The sequence below is a fragment of the Beauveria bassiana genome (assembly GCF_000280675.1).
Source record: "Beauveria bassiana ARSEF 2860 unplaced genomic scaffold BBA_S00003, whole genome shotgun sequence".
Classification (NCBI taxonomy): domain Eukaryota; kingdom Fungi; phylum Ascomycota; class Sordariomycetes; order Hypocreales; family Cordycipitaceae; genus Beauveria; species Beauveria bassiana.
The window spans coordinates 652,048-665,560 of record NW_007930838.1 but is presented as its reverse complement, the minus strand read 5'-3'; the positions used below and the strand labels follow the sequence as shown (position 1 = coordinate 665,560).

The 13,513-nt window shown below is 50.6% G+C and overlaps 3 protein-coding genes across 3 annotated transcripts; 1 reads left to right on the top strand and 2 right to left on the bottom strand.

Moving 5' to 3' along the window:
• Positions 1 to 5,128: 5,128 nt before the first annotated feature.
• BBA_01437 (methyl transferase) lies at positions 5,129 to 6,395 on the top strand (the record flags this gene model as incomplete). The annotated part of the gene is made up of 7 exons (XM_008596534.1): positions 5,129 to 5,145; positions 5,202 to 5,295; positions 5,360 to 5,508; positions 5,561 to 5,617; positions 5,675 to 5,824; positions 5,884 to 6,306; positions 6,362 to 6,395. 7 exons carry the CDS (start codon positions 5,129 to 5,131, stop codon positions 6,393 to 6,395), a joined length of 924 nt encoding a protein of 307 aa, XP_008594756.1.
• A 1,981-nt stretch (positions 6,396 to 8,376) lies between these two features.
• BBA_01436 (ATP synthase subunit g) lies at positions 8,377 to 9,153 on the bottom strand (the record flags this gene model as incomplete). The annotated part of the gene is made up of 3 exons (XM_008596533.1): positions 8,377 to 8,599; positions 8,729 to 8,813; positions 8,934 to 9,153. The coding sequence occupies 3 exons, from the start codon at positions 9,151 to 9,153 to the stop codon at positions 8,377 to 8,379; spliced, it is 528 nt and encodes a 175-aa protein (XP_008594755.1).
• Positions 9,154 to 9,993: 840 nt separating this feature from the next.
• Positions 9,994 to 11,829, bottom strand: BBA_01435 (Sir2 family protein; the record flags this gene model as incomplete). The annotated part of the gene is made up of 1 exon (XM_008596532.1): positions 9,994 to 11,829. One exon carries the CDS (start codon positions 11,827 to 11,829, stop codon positions 9,994 to 9,996), a length of 1,836 nt encoding a protein of 611 aa, XP_008594754.1.
• Between the last annotated feature and the right edge of the window lie 1,684 nt (positions 11,830 to 13,513).

Genomic DNA, 13,513 nt, shown 5'->3' with positions numbered 1-13,513 from the left:
CATTGCCATTTGTCGTTTTTCTCTTCCACGATCTAGTTACTCCAGGCGCTTGATTGGCTAATGCGTCGAAATTCCTCGGGCAATTTGACTATCCGATATCCAAGTTACATGACCATTTTTCTCGACACGTCCGAATCACTTGGGCCCTTTCAGCCAACTCGATGCAAGGGGTTCCGATTTTGGATCCCCCTTCTGCTTTCACATTTCGGTGTGCTCTTGTCCGGTCCCTCGGACTCGTAACAGCCTTGCGCCTTGAACGGCTGCATTGTAGGCCACATGGCTTTCCGAGCTGCAGCGGTGATCCATCGCCGGGATTGCCCAGCTTGGGCATTGCTGCGGATGCTCCATTCATCTGAGAAGCTTTGGCTCGTAACGGAAGGCGGTTGACTCGTTGAGGGGCAAAGGCGTGGTCCGCCCTGCAGGGTGTGCTCCTGTCATTGTGCATACTGGCACTTGGATACTATGTACTGGAGCAACGGGGGGGGGAATCTCTGCGTTGCCGCCGCTGCAGCTCTTGCAGCCTTTTCGAGATGTCACCGCTTTTTATCGACCCTCTAGTTATCTGCTGTATCCCCCACAGACCCGAGGCCTGGAGGGGCGTTCTGGCTTGTGGCTCTGCAGGGCGGTGACGAGGCTTGCAAGCCATACCCAACTAACATGCATGCACGGCATGGCCCAGTACGAATGATAATAAGCGGTGCATCATCTTCATCTTGTCTTTGCTCATCAATACCGTGTTTCTTGGTTTCCCAAAAAGAGCCCTGCAAACCTAGTTTTAGCTTGCTCCAGTCCCTCCACCGAACGATGGCGGCCTTGTCAAGACCGGCATGGCCGCTCTTTTAGAGGGAGATGTTAGTCAGAGAATGGCAACGGCGGCCACCGGCCATCTAACTAGCGTCGAGTGGAAATGGCGCAGCATGAGGTGGTCATTGTCGGGCAAGCTTTCTGTGAAACCTTGCTTGGGAGGGAAGAGGAAATTGATTCGCTTAGGCTCTCGCTTCGGTTGCGATATTGTGTCGTGGTAGGCTAGAACCGCAGCCAGACTCGTAGATTGTGCTGTGATACGGAGTACTGGGTATTAGGTGGTTATTGGTACGGATTAGTTGCTGGGTAATAATACAGTCTGCGTCGGCAACTGTATGGCTTTTTTTTTTTCGCCCCCAAAAACCCCTCAATTAGTTGAGGGTGTTGAGGGTGTGAAGGCAAGAAACCTGACGGCGTGCTTTGTGTCTTTGGGGGTGGTGTGTGCCGAAGGTGCACAGGCTCAAGTCAACCCATGTTCGCTTATGTGTACTCCGTACTCGGTAGGGAGTATGATACCAGCATTGCTGTTGTTATTGATTCGCTCGTTGTCAGATGTAGAAGCTCGGTCGAAGATGGCAGCGACTGAACCGAGGACTTGGCATACCCCTGGCAGCTCTCCTGGTGCGTTCTGGAATATCCGTCATCTGCCTAGGTAGGTACTGAGTATGGCTGCTTCCTGTCAGGGTCATTTCCACACCCGCAGCCCCGATTTAACAAACGGCCCTTTCTCAAGGCTGAAGCTAGAGTGAGGCGGCACCAGCAATCTGCACAGTTGGAGCTGTTGTGCAACGCTTGGCAGATGGAGATGGACGCTGCAACGCAGGCATTGCCAGTTGTCGTATTGCGCGAAACAGTGATTATATTGATAATTGTGATTCATCTTGGATGCAGGCAGCTGCAGCGCGATGCCACGTGGGAGCATGATTCTGCAAGGTCTGCTGGTGACACTGGCAAACTGGGACAAGGACAACGACGACAAACGGAAGGAGCTTGGCTTGTGAGACGCGTCGAGAGGGGAGCCGGACATGGGTACGATGACTACCTACGGATACGACAAAGTCGCGATTATCGACTCAATCTCTTTATCCATTTTCATTGTGCATCCTTTTTTTTTTTCCTCCCTTTTACCATTTTCCAACTTGCACCCCCGGCCCACGCCCACGCCCGCCGCAAAGCCCAAATCCACGCCCCTTGCCTGTTCCCGTCGTTGGCTCTCTCTCAGTCTCCCCTCTTCCACCCTGTTGCCTATCCCCTAGTCACTAGTTAACTAACTAGTTCTCGCAGCTCCTGGCCACCTCTCTCTCCATTCTCGGGCTTTCGTCCCTGCTTGTGGAGTGGACTCGATCGTCCCAGCCAGTGAGCCAGCGACAGACGACGTTACCTTATTATTCTTTACACTCACCTACCGACTGATACTTGGTTCCACTGGCCGCCCACCACTCCCGAGTCCCAACACACTACTTACCTACCGGCCGCTAGGTCAAACTTTCAGGGCCGCCGTCGACGGAACATGGGAACCTAGCCAGCCAGCCTTGGGGAAATCTAATCATTATTAGAATTAGCCCAGTCTTGCACCCTCAACCGACGTCTGGTCTTGTCGTACCTGTCTGTTTGTTTTTGCCTGCCTGCCTGTCTTTACATTGCCCGTCTCGTCTTGCACAACGCCAGCGTCAATAGACTCGTCGTCGCCCGCCCACTTCGACCAGCGCTCTTAACTATTTACCAGTGCTCCCCCCCTTTGCCCCAATCTTGGGGGCGAATTGTGTCGCGCGCGCGTACAGGGCCAGTTACCAGTTTCCGCTCCTTCGGCTCAGACCAAGCTAGCAACTACATCGCAGCGCGACAACATAGCATGGTCTTGGCGTCTCAGGCGAACAACCACATCGGCTCTGTACAGTAGCCGCCCGAAGCGAATATAAAGACACAAGAAAGACTCTGTATCCAATCAGCAAAATACGTATCATAAACGGAAAAAGCTACAGCAGAAAAGCAATCACAACTTATGCAATCATCATGGTAAGTGCAAGACATGTTACGTATTTCCTGCTATTTATTGCCTCGATGGCCCCCAATCGCTCAACGCCCAACCTTGCCTCTCACCCCCTGCCCTATTTCCCGCCGTCAATGATGTTGGGCGGTTGTGGCCCTATTCAGCCCACTCTGGGGCATGTATTATCGAGGCCAGGCCGAAGCGAGAGGCCAAGCATATACGACGTTGGACCCAATTGCGCTGGCCGGACGAGACCAGGCCGCCGTTGAGGCGTAGCTGCAGACCAAACACAACAAGACACAACACATGGTTCCACGCTTGACGAAGCGCCATGCCCAAGCAGCGTCTTAGCAGTTATTACTTTGTATCGCCCAGCTGGGCCCGCTGAGCTGGCTGACGATGCCGGCAAGGCTGGGTAGTTATATAACCCTGCCCAGCCTGCCCTACGGCATTGACGCCATGTTTGTTACTGTCCGAGGCACCACACGACGCCTTACACACATCAGTCATCACAGCTGTCACACCATCGCCGCAGCCTACTTACTTTGAGCTGCCCTGGACTCGGTCGCCAGACCCCCCCCCCCCCCCCCCCTTGTCCGCTTTCCCGCTTCGGCCGCCCGCTCTCTGTTCGCGTTTGGCTACTCTTCGTTGGCGCTTCTGCATCTTTGTCTCTGGCCATTGTCTTGCCTGTTCAGCCTGCTTTGAAGATATTGACCCAACAAGAAAACAAAGGCTTGGTCAACTATTAAGACGGGCTCTTTCCCCTTTCTTGTCTTCTTCTTTTGTGCGAACCTCGCCTATCTCGGATCCTGCAGCTTGTACATGTTATATTAACATAGAGTCACGTTACACCAGATTCATGACATGTTGTTGGCAGCTTCATCTCCTCTTCTTCATCTCGGCTCTTGATATCGTTTCAATTATCCGCAGTCCCTACCGTTCGACCTCAGTAGCATAGCTTGTTGGCTTTTGCACTCTTCACATTTGCCATTATACCCTCTTGGCATCGGCTTCTTTAGACTCGACAAGTCCACCATCATTATCTCTTGTTGATACTCACTCATCTTTTAGACACAAACCGTCTGCTATCGCTTTATTGTCGACACAACTCCATCCATACACTCTGCCGTCTTGGACTCTGCCGTCTTTCGATAATCCTCAACAACCCTGTCGCGCTGGCTGATTGTACAATCAGTATTAGACAACCAGTCGTGGCGTGATTTGCGTGCCACAGAGGCCCAAACGACTCCTCAGTCGGGTCACTTTATTGGCGCGGTGCCGACGACAGTCGGACTGGCAAGGAACAGCTGATCATCGGCTCTTGTTGCCAAGCATTTTGGTACCACGCATACAAATTGCAGCAGAATAAACTCTCGTCACCATCCACAGCGGCACCCCCATTTTGAGACGCAACCAAAGTGGGTGCATATGCGGGTGCATTGCTGCAAGTGTGCGCAGCCAAACAGTTCAAGCAAGTTGAAAATCTCCACCGCCACATTGCCAGTTGTTCTGTAAGTAATAGCGGCAATCCAGCCATCCTCATTCCCTGGCTTCCCTGGCTTCCCTGGTTTCCCTGGCTTTCCTCGTCTTCCTCTTCTCCTGTGTTTGTCATTGGCCCCCCACCGCCTTACGCGCGTTTGCACTGCCCTTGCAGATTACCGAACTGCCATCTGCTATTAGCATATAATTTGGCCTTGCTGCGCCCAGCTGCTCCATATTCTTGCCTTGCCTGCATCTCCCCCTCCAAAATCTACCTCACACCACCATCTCGAAAAGTTTCCAACCTGCAGTCCGCTCACGGCTTACACTTGCTTCTTCCCTTTCTCCCATTCAAGGTCTTCTGATCTTCTGCTGCATGGTACCTCTACAAGAGACTACTGATGGCCATTGGTCACCATCATCTTTGCCCCATATTGCGGTGCAGATGCCTTCTGAGCCTTCCACAACCCACTTCGTGCAACCGTCAGGACCGAGGTTCCATTGCTTTACTCTCGACAAGACTCCCCACCATTGCCTCGTTGCCATCTCTTTTTCTTTAAAACGCTCCGCTATCCCCTGTAGGGATCTCGATATTCCGAATTGTCACGTAACTACTCATGTCGTCTTTGCTACACAGCTTGTCTATCCTTGCCTGGTACACGGTATTTCCGAGGGACCATCATCTGACGCTTGCTAATTCGCTTACAGGCCTTCATAACATCTAACAGCCTGGAATCAAATCTAGCTGGCGAATATCCTTTGCTGTTTTAGCTACCACCGTGTTAGCTGCAAATGAGCTTTGAGTGTCATCAGGAAACATATATACGAAAAAGACAGCCAAAAAAAAACATACCCATGGCGCTAAGAGATCTGTAAGTTTTATATTTGGCCGGGCTGTCTGACCATGTATGATAACCGATTGGTATAGCAGAGACGCGCCTGAATTCATCCAGGGCTTCTGGAAGCACACCCGATTCTACGGAGACTGGAGACGCGACAAGTACCAATTCCCCATTGACAAGGTACAACACTAGCTCCCGTTTGATAACAACAACAATAGCCGCAATTATCTAACTCTGAAAATAGGAAGAAACAAACCGATATGACATCTTCCACAAGTTCTTCCTGCTGGCTCGAAGAGAGCGCGTCTTTACACACCCCATCCCTCGACCCAACCCTCGTGTATTGGATCTTGGTACTGGAACCGGTATCTGGGCCATCAATGTAGCGGAAAAGTGAGTAGAGACGTGGCGGGTTTCCCTTTGCATAACCTGACAGGATGTCTAGCTACCTTAGAGATGGCCACATCATGGCGGTGGACCTCAACAAAATTCAGCCTCCTCTGTATGCCAATTTGCCCCAGCCTCTTCAAATTTATGTTCTTGGCTAATCTGATAATAGAATTCCTCGCAACGTGGAAACACTGCAGTTTGACCTCGAAGAACCGTCATGGGAGCCCCTTTTGAAAGACTGCGATTTAATACATATGAGGTTGTTGCTGGGGTCTATTCACAATAGTCTTTGGCCAAGTACCTATAGAAAAGCGTTTGAGTATGTCTTATCCATGGCTACGAAACTGGGGCCCAAGGTGGAATTGCTGACGTTGATAGACACACGATACCTGGCGGCTACATCGAGCAGGTTGAAATCAATTGGCTGCCCGATTGGCATGGAACCGACATCCCGGAGCATTCATTCTTGATGGAATGGGCGCAAAAGTACTTGCAAGGCATGGATGGCTTTCATCGCAGCGCAAGAGTGGACACGTCGAATGTCAAAGCTATGATGGAGGCAGCAGGCTACGTCAACTTTGAAGAGCGCCTCATTCGATGTTATGTGAATCCATGGAGTCGCAATGCCGAGGAAAGACGGGTAGCACAGTGGTTTAATCTTTGTCTGATTGACGGTGTGCAAGCCATGAGCCTGGCACCAATGATTGAGAACCTGGGCATGACCATTGAGCAAATCAATGAGCTTCAAGACGCTGTCAAATCAGAATGCTGCAAGCTACGCTACCACGCATTCTGTACCATGTAAGTGCATCTGTCGTATTGTGGGAGTATTTCCGAGGCTGACTGCTTTGACTAGGCACATCTGGACGGCGATGAGACCGACACGCTAGAGTCGATTCAAAACCTATCATTCGGGACTACGAATTTATGGTCTCGGTCGAACCGCCTTGAACTGGACTAGAGGCATAGCGTTTGCGACATTGGGCGGAGTTTATTTGGTAGAGAACTATCAATCTGGATTATGCAGGGCAAGAGAGGGCAGCAAGCCAGTGCTCAGTCACAGCAAGACGAAAATTATACTCTGCTTGCGTGTTTGTTTCATGTTTTATACTTTATTTTTTATTTTAAAAGAGGGGATCACTATTTATCCTTGTGCTTTCCTGACAGGTGGTCCTGATAAGAAATGATGTAAAAATCAGATGCTTAAAAGGGCCCTTTGTCCTAGACAAGGATGACCCCGGCGTTGAATATTAATACAATACAATATGGCTATTGACCCAGCACAATAGGAGGATGGTTTTGTGGATGCGACAGCACGCATTTCATTGGATGTCTGGCCCTTGGGTCGCGGTATGGCTGGGCTATTATTGGCTGGCGGAGATGGGCGTACCAGACTGCCGGGTCGCTCCCGTGGGTATTGGACACCACCTGATATCTAGCTCGGTTCCGCTTGTCGTGCGTGGCCTTCGACAAGTACAAAACGGGTTTCTGGGGACTCTCTGAAGCCCGTTATATGATGGGAACTCAAGATGACGGATCATTGGAGTGCATGCACCGATCAATGGTTGACATTTTGGGGGCCATCTCGATGGCGACGAGTTAGAGAATATCGGCGATAATAGACACATGGCGTTCGATGCAGGTATCATAGAAAAGGCATGACAATTCGGCGCACCTCGGAACAATATACGGCCTGGAAATTCAGCTCGATACTTGACTAGGCGCCTGACATCACCATGGCCTCTGACTATGCGTATCAGATATGCCTACTGAGAAGACGGCTGGGGGTAGAGCAGAGACTATTGATTCCAATGGACGAATTCTTTTGATTTTCATGGTTCTCCATGTGATTACTGTTGAAATCTAACGATGGGAGCGAAATAAACAAAAGAAAACCGGTCCTTTGACACGGGCGCAAAACGAGAAAAGTTTCCGGCGTGTAAGTCCAACTTGTGCGGGCAAAAGGCCCAGCTAGGACGGGAAACGGGGGGGGGGGCTTTATTTTGTCGAGTTTGGGCGGGTGCGCCCAAAAAAAACGACGAGGAAAAGCGAGACCGACCTTTTGCCAGGGTTCTGAACTCATCATGGGTCTTATTCGGGTCCAAAGTTTACTTACGAGATTTTTGATCAGATAGACACCTTTTGGGTTGGCCCTTGAATTCTGTTGGCTGCTCTGCATGAGCAACGAGGCAACCAGGCAGAACGGGGGCCAAGGGGTAACTATAACAAAACGGCCGGGGGAAGGTAGTAACTACCTACCTAGGTAGGGGAATGAGATGACGGCTTCTTTCTCTCCTGCGAGGCTTGATAAGCAACAGGTTGTACAGGGACTGTACAAGAGGCAAGATACTTTTTTTTTTTGTAAAAGAGTTTTTTGTTGTATTTGGTAGCCGTTCCCCCATGGCAGGCTTCTACTCTACTCGTTTGCGTTGCCTTTTTTGGTGCTTGCAGCTATGCCATCTGATGTACAATGATTCTTTTGTGATACAAAGGGAAATTGGGGTAAAGGGTAAAAGGAAAAAAAAAACAATAGATAGGAAGGAGACTTGGGGAGCGGCAAGTAAAGGATCCTTGTGCCGCATCTCCTCTATCCGGGTGCCCACCAACATTCGTCCCGTCATCCTCCAGCGATTTCTGGTCAATCCATCATGTTTTTCCGTGTCGAAAACAGTAGAAGACAACATTCAGCAGTCGGTGAGGTAGCAGGAAAGCAAGACGTAAGCTGGACAAACACATTGGCAAATGCCAGTCTCGTCATCCACTAGACTACTGCCACGCGCTCATCACAACGACCTCGTTTTCCTCGCTTTTCCCCTCCAGATTGCGGCATTGGGTGTCGTCGGTCCCGATTGTTGCGTGCGCTCGTGATTTTTAGTGGTGGGCAACCTCTCCGTGGTAGCCAACGAGCTTGAAGCGGCCGATAATCTCGCCGACGGTGAAGAAGCCGAGGCACTCGGCGAGGACGACGCCACCGGCGACGAGCTGGGGGGCGCCGAGGCCGCGGACCTGCTGAATGATGCTTTGCGGCGAGATGGAGCGGCTCTGCAGCCTCGTCCACAGGTTTTGGTAGGTGGTCTGGAAGGTGGCCATGGAGCTGTGACGAGCATGGTTAGCATTGGAGTATTCTAGTTGGTCCGACGACAAATCCCCATCTATTTGCGGATTCACACAAAATACGCAACGTCTCGCCACAGTTTTGATTTCGAAGGAAGAAAACACTTACGGAGGAGACATTTTCTGGCCCTGGAAGACGAGCTTGGCAAGCTCAAGGCCGACCTTGCCGTAGTAGGTAACGAGAGGAGTCTTGGCTGCATCGAACGGTTAGTTGTTGTTTGTTCATCAACCAACACCAATTGAACAGCAAAACATGGCGCCAAAGGCAGGCATTCAATCGCAGAAGCTGGCATGATGGGGGAGAAAAAACGCACCCTGAATGAAGTTGATCAGGCGACCGGTGCGGCCGCCAATCTTGCCGAGCGCATTGCCCACGCCACGGGCGGCGCCGGCAATGGCAGGGCCGGCGGCGCTGGTGACCTTGGATAGACCCTGTTGGGCCTTGGAAGCGGCATTGCCGGCGGTGCTCTCGTAGCGGCGGGCGGCCATGCGCATGGGAGCGCGGAGCATGGGACGGGCGAGAGAGGAAGACATTGTGTTGGCGTATGTGTTTTCGATCGGCTCAATGGGAGGTAGAATACGGAAGTAGAGAAGTCGTTATTTTTTTGTGTGTGTGGGAGGGGTTGGTCCGTTTTTGGTTTTGTATTGAAAGGCTTGATGGATGAAAACCAATTGATGCCGACGAATGCGCTCGGAAGAGGTGGGGAGGTCGCGACGTTGAATGGCGAGATGGAATTGGGGGAGAGGCTGGCTGGCAGTGAGGGAGAAAAAAAGAGCTCGGGAAGAATCGTTGCGGCTCCGCGGCCGTTCCTGGATTGGCGGCTGCTGATTGGCTAGTTTGGCGGAAAGTGACGCTAAGCTGTTTTTGGGGCGCGGAGTGGTGTGATTGATGGGCTTGGGGTGCGATCGGGACTTGTAATGTCTGATACGTATTAATCGTTCTCTGATGATTGGCTTTTGGAAGAAAGGTAATGCGACCTGTATATTGAACACGATGATGTGATCATAGAATACTTGATGCAATTCCTAATCTGAGAAAGGCAGTCCCATCTCAAACTTTCCGTGATCGCCAGAGTCACTCTGTGAATGGAAATGGCGGGTTCGGCGAATTTAGTAGGCCACCTAACAGTTCTGTGTGAGAGCTGTAGCAAGAAAACCCAGGCTCTCGAAACGCCATTATATATTAGAACGCCGTGTGAATTTCACTACCCTCTGAACGGACATAATATACTTTCGGGCTTGTTTTCTCGGCCCGAACAAAAACCCCTTGCCTTGGTATAAACATAGCATTACATAAAACGCGCCAAACGCCTCGCTGCAATTCCGTTACCCGCTTGCTCGACCTTTATTTCCTTGCCAGATAATCTATAAGTGTCACGTCAAAAGCAGCTTCATCCCGTTGGGCACCGATGGCGGCGAAATTGTTTCGCGGTCGATTTGTGTCTCAGACACGGGGGTTGCTGGCTCTTCCACTTTTATAGTGTCGCGGGTTGGTAATGTCACAGTAGATAGCGTAGGATGGAAATCATCGACGGTGGAATTCTTAACCAGAGTCTGGACATCGAGCTTCTTGCCAACAGACATATTCTTGCTCGTCTTGAAATTGTCCAACACATTCGCTCTAGGCGGGACTGCCTTGCTGCTCGGCTTGCTTTTGCGCGGGCGAGGCTTGAAATCCTTCAAAGGTTTGCGTGCGACATCCTTGCCAGTATTACCAAATACAAGTTTGGTTTGCTTGGGCGCCTTGACAGCTGCGAGCTTGGGACTGGCGTTTGGCGTTGGGATGGCCTGCGCATCCTCTATGGTGAGTTGTGGCGTGTCGATGATGCTGGTGTCTGAAGCGGGTGGTGTTGAGGTGAGAGCGACCTCGATGTTGGTATTGTTGTTGCCAAGCTCATCCTTGGGAACGAGATAGGCGTCGCCAATTTCGACACTCCAAGGCGGCAAAGCTGTGAGTCGGGCAACGTTATCGCACTCGGACTGCACCACCATGTCCCAGCAGTCCTTCAAGTCTATGCCCTTGGGTTCTGGTGACAGGTTAATCCAGGCGGTGAAACCGTCTTTCCTGCCTCGGGTGACCTGGCAAAGTTCCTTAACAAGTCTCCGTGTGCCAGGAACCTTGAGCGTGGTGCCGACAACTATAACCGCGTCTGGACGTGTGCGCAGGTCGGCACTGGACACGTTACCAATAGCCTCTTCGTCGGGATTGTATTCGTTATAGAGGACGAATCTGGGCCGTAGGCGGCCAATGCCATGACTGCGCTTGCCACCGTAAATAGTACGAATGGAGTCCTGTTCCGTGCAGGCCGCGCATAAAGGAGGCTCGGGTCCGTTGAAAAGTTCGGCTTTCAAAGGTGACAGTTCGGAGCATTTGGTGCAGACCATGTGCTGCAGGCCGCCGTGCAGCTGTATGGTCTTCGGCCAGGGGCCCTTGGGGTTAAGCGGTACCTTGGTTTCGAGAGGCTCCATTTGGGTATCGAGGCAATCGATATTTTGCGAGTAGAGTCGGAGAAGGCGACCCTCCTGTGCGAGAGAAGCCAGCATGTGGTGAAAAGGGGTGGGGACTGCCTTGGCAGACATGGCGGACATGTCGCGGACCATTTTATGGAAGGATTGAGTAGACGAGTCGTGTTTATACACGGATGCATCGAACAGGTGCTTGCCCGAGGACTTTACGTTGTACTGTTTCTTGGTGGTAGCGAAGAGACCATTGGAGGAGCGAAAGTCAGGGATGCCAGCCGAGACGGAAATGCCAGCACCGGCGACGACGACGATCTTCTTTTTCTTGTGAAGCACGGACAGCAGGCGGTCCATCTGTGCCGAGTCCTCCGACGTGAAGTCGCCATGCGATTTGGAAAGGTTGAGGTACTTGGTTGTGCGCTGCCTGGGGGTGGCCGGCTTGTGACGTTTGGAGGGGCGCTCGCTACCGTCGTCAGATTGGCTGGAGGAACGATCACCGCGCTTCACAGGGGTTTGCGTGCCAGACGCGTCGGCCGGAAGCGACTCGGGCGAGGGGTAGCGTCTGGCAGAGTTGCTCGGGCAGATGGGAGAATTGGGCAGCGATGGCGTTTTTGACAGGGCCGATAATGGCGAGGAAGGCGATTCCGAGGCCGCGCGTGGCGGCGTCGAGCGCGGGCTGCATGGTGATGACGATGATGATTGATATGCATCATTTGATGGCAAACTCATCAAAGGTTGTCGAGTCTCCATGGTGCCAATACGTGAGAGGACGGGGGCGTGAGTATGATGGAGAAAGGAAACCAGTGAACGAGCGTAGCGGGAAAGATGGGAAAGGAAGGCGCGAAAAGGACCAGAATACGCTAGATCATCGCGTGGCCTAGGAAGTGCGATTTGACAAGTGGCGTGCGGAGCGCTTCGAAATTGGCTACAGACTGCTCATCTGGCAGAAGCGAACGGTGTCGGTCGGCAAAGGGCTTCGAAAGCTCAGCGCGGATAGCAGGGCGAAGATCTTGGATTTCGGTGGGAAGATTTTGCCTAGACGTGGAAGATGGCAAAAAGCGACGGCAGGAATGATAAAATAAGTAGAACAAAGTTGAAAAAAAGCAAACAGGGCGCGCGAAACGGGGACGAGATCTATCCTGTGTTTTGGGGGTGTGGGATTCCACTTCTTTTTTTCGGGGACATGAACGAAAGAAAGCCAAAACTAAGGAGGGATTTTATTTGATTTGGTAATACACAAAAATACAGTACAAATTTCATGAATACCCGTATCCGGAATCAAATGTTGTAGCCCTTTGTATTGCTTTTATTTGGCGCCTGATGTTTCCGTGTGCCACTCTGTATTTAAAACAAGCCATGAACATCTGGCATGCGCATCGGCCAGTGGCCGAAGGCTGTAATTACTAACTCAATCAATGCACACAGAAATTTCTTAACTCTTCACTATTTTCTTCTTAGTCGCTTGACAAGCCAACATTTGTTATTACGGATACATGCATCAACTAGTGCTCCCGACCCTCTGCAACTCATCCGATGCTGGATACCCCCCTCATAAGAGACTGCAACTGCGCAAAAGCAGTGCCACGTACCTGTCTAGCCCGAAAATATTTACTCGAGATTGAGAAGAATGACCAGTTGGCAAGCTGGCAATGCAAGTCGGTGTACAGATTACAACCGCCCAGCACCCAGGCCGCCCGCAGACGCATTGGTCGCACTTTCAACAATGACATCAACGCTCTTGACTGAATGCTTTAGAGATATCCTATTTTCCCATGTTTCTATATACTGTTTGGCCGTCAAGTCTCTCTTCACGATAGCCTCCCTTGCGCCCAGGTCTTCGTGCACAACGCATGCAATATATGTGGTTGCTCGGATACGGTTAGGCCCCACATTATCGTGGGGTTACCGCTAAACTTACATGACGTCGCTGTCTGTTTTTAGCAGTCGGTGCCAAATGCCAGCGTACCTACAGATAAATAGGGTGTGGAGGCTTCTCCTGCACGTCCTGCTAGGCTGTTACTGGCCAGGCGACTCGGCAACAGGCTCTTTCTGTGGCCCCGCCATTCCCACCCAAATCTACCTAGGTGTGCTAGGTGCCTAGGTATGTAGGCCACTATGTACATAAGCCCTGGGGGGAAAAAAAACCTCGCCGATCCACACCATCAACTACCACATATTTATTAACACTATAATAGCCTTAAAATAAAAAATAATAATTATAAAAGAAATACTAAAATATAATAAAACTACTAAATAATCTATTTACTTAGCTTTTTTAATATATACTTATAATCTAATAAATATAAAATTAATATAAAATTAATAAAAAAAATTTAAAAATTTACTTATTTTTTAAATTAATTTATAAAATATAATAATATTTTAATTAAAAGTTTATAAGTTTATATTATAATATTATCTTAATTATTTTTAA